This window comes from Chenopodium quinoa, unplaced genomic scaffold, assembly GCF_001683475.1.
Source record: "Chenopodium quinoa cultivar QQ74 unplaced genomic scaffold, ASM168347v1, whole genome shotgun sequence".
Taxonomy (NCBI): domain Eukaryota; kingdom Viridiplantae; phylum Streptophyta; class Magnoliopsida; order Caryophyllales; family Amaranthaceae; genus Chenopodium; species Chenopodium quinoa.
Genome location: NW_018744502.1, coordinates 5109463 through 5118303, shown reverse-complemented (window position 1 = coordinate 5118303; position 8841 = coordinate 5109463). Strand labels below are relative to the sequence as shown.

Below are 8841 nucleotides of genomic sequence, written 5' to 3'. Positions count from 1 at the left end.
CTTTGCTCAAGAATTGCAATAAACATAATCCCTATGTGTTTTAATAGGTGTTACACTTATCAAATACAACTGTGTTTTAATTAGTGTTACACTTTTTTATTTTTTATTTTTTTTTTGTTGGCAAAAAACTACATTTTAATATCATATTTTTCTTCTCTTATGGTCGCCACTTAAATCTACTATGAATTATTATTATTTTTTTCCTCTCACATTCATTACTTTTCAATAAATTATTAACTCCACTATATTTTTTTTAACAATTTTTTAATACTCAAATTACCCGACTTAACTCCTATTTTATTTAATATAATTTAATGCCTAAAATTATGTACCAGATAAAGTGTAACACTTATTAAAACACAAAAAACACCATAAAAACACCTAAAAATGCCAAAAAAAAAATTTAACGCAAATGCCAACTTATATGACCACGGCAACAAAATTAAGGCAGGAGAATTTTAAATTTGAAATTAAACATCAAGAAAGTACCTTTTTTTTTTTTTTTTTTTTTTTTAGTAAAAGTAATCCTCAAAATGAGAATTTACATTTTCTATTAAGAGAAATTTGAGGATGAACAACATCATTACATCAACTAATTACAGTGCAACCAAAATCTGACAAATTATAGATTCTGATTACACAACCAATCTCAAGAAATCCTTCTTCTTTTTCTCTCGCACATTGGGAGAGGGAAAGAGGAGAGAGAAACAGCGTTTTTCTTGATCTTGACATATCAAAAATCTTTGTTTTGCGAGCTTTGGTCCTCTAAACTGGGTTGTCGTTTTTCTGGGTATCTTTCCGGTGAAGCTTTCGTTCATTTATGATCTGAATCTTTCAATCTCAATTGTAAGGATAGCCTGTAAAAATATTGCACACAAGGTGTTCGACGAAATGCCTGAACGATGGTCTCACTCATTGCAGCAGCTTCTTCTGGAAATTTAACGCTTTTTTCTCATCAACCCATTTCGTATTTAAACTCACCCAATTGTTTTCCTGTTGTTTTTGTGATCAGTCCATTGAAACGAGAACACCCATTTCGTTCCATGACCAAACAATTTAAGCAGAAGAAGCTGCTGAATCAGTTCTTCTTTGAGTTTTCTGGGTTTTGTGGGGTTGTAAGAAAGTGCAAGAATTGGGAAGTTGAAGGTGACCCAGCTTTAGAGCTTGAAGTATTGGATTTCATGAAAAATTCCAAGAAACCCCAGAAGTTTCCTAGCAAAAAGGAGTTGATTGATGCAGGGAGGATGGATTTGCTTGATGCAATAATGGAGAGAGGTGGGTGGATGACAGTAGGTTGGGAGGATGAAGGTGAAAATTGGATTAATGAAAATGGGTTAGCTAGTAAAATGGAGGTAGTCTTGGAAAAGAAGGGTAAAATTGGTTCTGTTAATGAGGAAAGAAGTGGGTCAGATGCTAATGGAGAAAGGCCTTTTGCAGGGACTTCCTTTATGGGCGATTTTTCGCCGGCGCCTTCGTCTTCTGGTCGATCACGGTGAGGACATTCTTCCTGTTTTGCACTTTTTAATTCTGTCACTTTCAATTTTCTGTTTATTTTCCTTATGAAAACCCATTTATTTTGGTATATTATAATAGTGAATCACCTAAAAACCCAATTTAAGGTTCTCTTGAATGTAATCTGTTTCGGTGGATTGGTAATTGTACGAACTGTTATAAATAAATTTGTTGGAGGGGTCAGTCTTTGAAGTCTGAAAACGGCAAGAACAAATTTTAATTATGCAGGGTTTTGTCATATAGATTGAGAGACAAGAGAGCTAGAGACAATGCAATAGTCCTAATGTAAAACTTTTTGTGTGCAGAGAACTGGCCACAGAAGATGAGAGCGGGATTGAGGGTATATTGAATCGATTGGAGAGGCAGAGAAACCTGAGTTTTGGTTTCAAGTTGGGGAAGAATGGTACTGAGGTAGATAATGTCAATGGAGGTACTGGTGACCATAAACAAACTAAGGGAACAAGGAAGGATGTGGGTGAGTTGACTTTGTTTCTAATTCTGCTCCGTTTTAGCTAATTGATGTTTTCAATTCCATAGAACTCTGACTAGCTATTAAATTCTCTGGTTCCTTGCTTTTGAATATCTCATTTTCTGATCCAGTATCATTTTATGTATAAATTCATCATTCCATTGAGAGATGCTTTATGTTGGGAGGGGTTGATGGATGGCAGGTGGTTATGGGGGTCACAGGGCGGAGGGAGAGTCTTTCGTTGCCTGAAAATGTTTACCTTAATCTATCATGTGACATTTAAATGGTTGATCTGTACATTGCATTATGAATGTCATTTCTTGTTCTGTAGAAGCTGTTAAACTATCATGTGACATGTAGTTTTTACGTTGTAAAAGACAGTAGCCATCCTCAAAGAAGTGAACCTGCATCACTGAGCCAAGATAGACGTCTGATCAGTGGCAATGGGTTGAATAGATCGTATTCCAATAGATTAAGTATGAAGGCAGATGCATGGAGATCATGGAGTATTCAGAGGGCTGGCTTTTCAGACACAGAATTTGAAGGTATTGTTATCCCTTAGCCCAGCAGGGAAGCTAGTACTCTAGATTTGTACTGTGTTAATTAACCTCTATAATTACTAAAATCATCCTCCGGTCCAATTAAGCTCAGCTGGTGAAATTGACTTCGGCAAAACTTCTAAACGAGGTACAGTGGATAAGTTCATGGGTGGAATAGGTGCAGTGACTAATGATATTAGGGGAGCTCAAGACGAGACTAAAAATTTAGATTCTAACTATAGAGAAATTACACAAGGTGATACGAAAACTCGTCTTCAGCATCTCGAAGGAGAACTATCATCAGTACTTCAGTCATTAAGGTCAAACACCATCGACACTTCTGGAAAGGTATGGTTTATAATTATAATGACCTTACGTTATATTTTACGTCAAAGATCTTGGAATTTTATCCATGGAAAGCCACAGATACTGTATAAATGTAGACCTTTGGTTGTGTAGGGCCCCGTTTGGTTTGATGTAAAACATTTTCAATGACAATTAGTTTTCATGGAAACATATTTTTAAGGAAAAACATAATTGTAAATTAGTTTTCCTTTGTTTGGTTGCATACAAGAAAAGTTCAAGAGAAGTAAAAAATAGGAATGGGAATGTGAGGATGATGAGAAGGAAGGAATTAAAAGGGAGGTAAGGAGGAGGGAGGAAAATGTGGCTTCCCTTGTTTTTTTAAGGAAAATGTTTGGATGCAATTTTCCACCATTGGGAAATTTGTTTTCCACCCCTTCACAATCCAAACAAAGGAAAATGGGAAAATCATTTTCCATAAAAACATTTTACATCAAACCAAATGGGGCCTAGGTCTTTTGGTAAAACTTCAAGAAGGTCTTATCTGTTGGGTTTCTTTCCCTATTGTGTTTATCTAGGTGCCCTTAATTTTACTTGATTCCATGATTATAAGTAATTTATACCAGTTACGCTGCAAAGGTTGCATTCAGGTAGATGTCTTGCTCTCTGTCCTTTCACAAAACCTCTTTAGTAGTATAGACTATAGAGTATCGACCTATTAGAGGTAAGGCTGCCCACATGGAAATATTACTGAAACTCAATCTACAGCTGGATCGATATTGGCGTGTTCTATTTGCATTGATTTGTTGGAATTTGATATGAAAGTTGCATGCTATTTTAGAAATAAGGGAGGTGGGGTGGGGAGGATTCAAATTTTGGCTTTTGCCAGCTTTATGAGTCTGAAATGGTAATTAAGAAACGTATTCAGTCAATTAATATCTAGATGTGGCAGGTTCTTTGATTATAATTGTAACTTTGTTTAGGTAGAGTTTGGTGATGTAATTGAGCTATTAATGAGTTGGACCCCTTCCCAAAAATAGAAAAGTAAAATCACTTTATCTTTCGAAGCTGGAATTACCATATGAGCTAAGAACAACAAATTAAAAATCCAGCTCCATTACCTTGGCTCCTTGTCCAATCTGCTTTCTTTCGGCTCCTCTTTCCTTCAATTTAACTGTTGTAAATTCCTCACGCCATTGTATTCAGGATGACAGCTTTCTGCCATCACTCATTTGATACAGACAAACAGTGATATATTGCCCCCATAACTATCCCTTTTTAATACTGTTCTAATATCAATAATGGTAATCTACACACACTAAGGTAAGAGGGTTTCAGGTTAGGGCTGAAGATTGACTCCAAAAAATCGATATGTTGTCTAACTTAATCTGCCAAGTTGCAATCTAGTATATATGAACCAGTGGATCAACTTACTTTCAGATTTTTTCCTTTTTTTTTTATTTTTTATTTTTTATAATATTATTTTTATTTTTTTAAGAACATGGAAAGCTGTAAGAAATTTAAATAAATTAATAGAAACCATTTTTCCTATTTCTCCTCAATTTTCCATACTTGGTGGACTGATGGTCAGCTTACCTCTCCCCCTTTATTTTCCGGACTTTCGTCTGACGGTCATACTTCGCTTGTGCTCATATGCCATTCAACTTTAGAACTTTTTTAAATAAAATCTTCTTACCATCATAAGACCAACTTATAGGCGGGTTGGGCCAAGGTGAGAGAGACATTGGGATAGGGTCATGTGTTGCAATGACTCACAGAAGTGGTCTTATGATGGTTAGACTTACACAAAGGTTTCTCTTTAGCTTTTACTTGCCCCTTCCTTTTAACTTATAACCTTCATCCTCCTTTCTACCCTCCTTTGTTCTCCTTTCCCTTACTGAGAGCTTCAATATTTTCTTTTGACCATTGAATCAACTAATATATTCATATTGGAGAATGGCTAGGTTGAATCTATTAAAAAGTTTTGTAAAAGGGTAGTAACTTTCAACAACTTTGGGATGCAGAGAACTTGATAAAAAATAATCTCAATAACTACTCCTCTAATTTTTATTTGACGTATTGTTATACACTCATCAATTGCCTTTTAGCCGCTTTAGGGTCTACATGAAACAACCTCTTATGATAACCATTGCTTATATGTTTCTTGGGTTTGTGTAGCTTGTTTAATGATTAGATGAGTCTCTTCGCTATCCTATCCCAAACCATATACTCTTAATCACGTTACAAGATTGCTTTCTATTTTCTAACAAGAACTTTTGTAATTTGCAATAGTTAGCCTGCATACATTTCACTCTTTAAATCCCATATTTGTTGGGTGCTTCATGACAGGGACTTGATTGTAATAGTATATAACTATATTGATTGATGAGGGTAGAAGTTGACTATACTTTTCAACACTTTGCCAACCTTAGGGTATAGCAACACATACATAGTTCATAACTGATGAGGACTGTCCATATCAAAAGGAGCTCTCTCTCTCTCTCTCTCTCTCTCTAGGCTGCAGTAGGAGTCGTAGGATCTCTATCCTTAGGGTGCCAATGTTGACATTAGTTCAAATGCTGTAAACCTTTCAAGGGCTTGTATTGATATATTTACCGAATAAGTTTACTTTCTGAAAGCTCCTATCTGAATTTCATATCAGGCAAGGGAGGATCTATCCAAAGACTTGAGGCAACTTTCTGATGTTTCAGAGTTCCAGGAAAATGAAATGATGAATGCGCAGGACAAGTTGAGGACTCTACGTGCGAAGCTAGCAGTATTAGAAGGGAAGATGTCACTAGCAATAATGTGAGCATGGTCTTCCCACCTTTTTTTTTTGTTTGGTTTTGAATTTCCTTTACCTTTTGTTTTCTGAGTGGTGCTTGGTGAGTACTTAACTATGGACGTAATGATCTTTAGAATTAGGATAAAGCAGAAAAGCACATAAGTTTCTCATGGGGAATCTGTCTTATTTACTTGATATTTCTTGTTTTGTCAATTCGCCATCAGATGGTGTCATCTCAAATTGATTATAACCTAAAACAAACCTTCTTGGATTCAACTCTGTCCTGCTAGAAACTTTTCCTACTAATTAACATTGTGTTGTAGTGTAGCCGTCATTCCATGCCTCTAAGATGTGATCTGGTCAGCAATGAGCCAATGAGTTATCATCATACTATTATATAGAACTGCAGTATGTACCTTGTAAAAACTAACATCAGTGTTTGTGGCCTTTTTTCTTCTCTTTTGCTCTTTCTTGTATGCTTAATAAACAAATCTAATATTGCTGTATTGGTTTCCTAACTACAGAGATGCTCAGAATATATTAGACAAGAAGCAAAAAAGGATTAATGATGCTCGCAGAGCTCTCCAACTTCTTCGTACTACCTGCATAGTTTGGCCTAATTCTGGATCAGAGGTGCTACTGGCTGGCTCCTTTGATGGATGGGCTACTCAGGTATGGGTTTATTTTATTTTTACTCTTATAAAGTCAATTCTCTAACAGATTGAGATTGGATTGAGCATTCTTAATTTTTAATGCAACACGGAAACTTTCATTGAGAAGAATCAGCTAGACTGTCAAGATGTCTAGATAAAAATGGTGCTTTTATGAATAAGGGCTTGCCTGGATTCTCTGATATAAGTAAGGGGTTAATTTTTATGGGTTGAGTTTTACTGGTGGATCAATTAAGGGGATAATTATGTCAATTCTTCACGTTTGGCATTATGTCAGGGGGTAGTGGTGGAGGAAGAGCAAGGCAAGGAGGAATGAGATGGAATCATGGAATGATGTGAGGTAGGAGAAGGGAGCTGGATGAAATTTTAGAGGGGAAAAGTTACGCTAGCGGGGGTTAGGGTAACTATTACCCCTATTTTGAGGGGAATATATTATCCCTTGACAATTCTATCTCCAATCCAGGCATTTCAAAAATGTCCGATTTTTTCCTGCAGTAACTTTTATTCCCCTATTACTAGGGATCCAGGCATGCCCTAAACTTCAATTGGCATACATGACTACATGATCATTACAACTGACTGAAATTACGTGTATAGCATTCAGTGGTGTCATTCCTGGGATTATTCTTCTTTCTTGATGTATTCTTATGGCAGTTTCTTATATTTGCTACTTCCTGCTGCTGGAAATGAAACTTATTTCTTAGATATGTGACTAGGGAGAAGGGGGAAGGAGTGAAAAGGGCATTTGCTATTCTCCTATCTTCATATTCATTGGCATCAGTGATAACAGTCGAAGTCATAATCTGTGACATGTAAATATGCTTCAGAGAGTAAATCGCTAATATCAGTCGCCAGTTGATAGTGAATAAACTCCGTCAAGTCTGAGTGAAATGTTTGCTGAAAATTGAATCTGATGTAGCAGCACTATATACCTTTAATGCTTGAATAGCTTTGCATGTATACTTTGCATCCTCATCTAGTATGAATGCTGAAACTTTTTTTTTTTTGTTAAACTAATTTTGTGCAAATGCATCACAGAGGAAGATGACAAGGTCAAGTACTGGCATTTTTTCTTTGTGCTTGAAGCTATATCCTGGCAAATACGAGGTTGATATCGCTACAGTTCTAATGTTTCAGGCTCTTTCTCCTCTGCAACCCCCTCCCCCACCTAAAAAATATGAAGGGAAATATTCAAGCAAATCTTGACTAATTTTTTGCATCTTTTTTTCTATTGTACATCACAGATAAAGTTCATTGTTGATGGTGTCTGGCAAGTTGACCCCCTTCGTCCGATAGTAAACAACAATGGGTTTGAGAACAATCTTCTTACGATAGCTTGAAGTTACGGATTGAAAGAGCTAGGATAGCTACTTGTCTGAGGATCAGTGATTTCTATTGACGAAAAGCTCCGATGTTGATGCTGGTATATCTATAGCTGATGCATACACTAACAAGACTTTTGCGGCCATCCTGTAGGAATTAGCCTCCATGCTTGTACATTTTACCATTCACGTCATCTCTTCCTTTAGGAGATAACTTCCATGCTTGTACATGTTACCATTCATGGCATTTCTTCCTTGGGACAAGTTATACCACAATTTTCCCATCTTGCCATTCAATATTCCACCTTATCCCATAATATTCATTATGATACTCCGTATTATTTACTTCCTGCAGATATAATTCAATATATACATTTATTACATGTATGATTTATCTTCTAGTAATATAAATCTTGTTAATACAATTGCTTCGCGCGCAAATGATGATCATGGGAAAACAAGACCACATAACTCAAGACACTTCTAGAACCAAATTTCACATACTACTTAACTTGGTGGAGGTTACATGTAGCCTGTAGGAAGTATCACCTCCGATAAGGTTACATGGAGCCTTTTCTTGTTCCTCCATAACTTGGATTTTCCCTTCCATTGCTGTTTTCTAAGACTTGTTCTGTTTTATTAGAGGGATGTAAAGATATAACTTTTGTACTTTTGGGGTAAATAATGAGTATTTTGGGAATTTTAGGGTAAAATCTATTATATAACTAGTTTAGTCCCGTGCGTTGCTGATGGGTGTTAGAACGGTCGCACATTTCACACTCATTCAAACACATTTATAAGCAAACATATCACAAACCAAGCACAATGATAAGTAAGAGTTCGGTCCACAAGGAACGGGATATAATTGTTAAAGATCTTAACACGCAAGCTAGTTTGGAGACTAATGTTGGTTGGGGGTTTGTCAAGTAGACAAACAAGCTATTGTTCTAAATCAAGTAAATAAAAGCACCAGGGAGTTGGATCCACTCAACCATGGCAATCAAGCATATTGGGAGCAAATAGAGACAATAGATAGCAAGGACTAGGGGTGTACACCGGTCCAAAACCGGACCGGACCTGGACCGGACCTGTTTGGACCGGGGACCTGAATTGGGTAATTAACAGGTCCGGTTCCGGGCCAAACTTGAAAAATCAGGTCCGGTCCGGGTTTGGACCTGAATGGACCTGTTTTGTGTCTTTTTCGTTTTTTTTTTTTTTTACTACAAAACCTGTTGGACCT

The 8841-nt window shown here is 36.5% G+C and overlaps 1 protein-coding gene across 2 annotated transcripts; it reads left to right on the top strand.

Annotated features, from left to right (window-relative positions):
• The first annotated feature begins 497 nt into the window (after positions 1-497).
• On the top strand, positions 498-7984 carry LOC110698030. Of its 2 annotated transcripts, XM_021875435.1 has the most exons (8): positions 500-1492; positions 1818-1987; positions 2359-2526; positions 2633-2868; positions 5486-5631; positions 6133-6280; positions 7318-7386; positions 7524-7984. In XM_021875435.1, the coding sequence occupies exons 1-8, from the start codon at positions 903-905 to the stop codon at positions 7617-7619; spliced, it is 1623 nt and encodes a 540-aa protein (XP_021731127.1). In that variant the 5' UTR covers positions 500-902; the 3' UTR covers positions 7620-7984. The 2 variants fall into 2 exon arrangements, with proteins under 2 accessions (XP_021731128.1, XP_021731127.1); XM_021875436.1 differs by lacking the exons at positions 6133-6280; positions 7318-7386; positions 7524-7984 and adding an exon at positions 5932-6059 and having other exon boundaries at positions 498-1492.
• Positions 7985-8841: the final 857 nt, after the last annotated feature.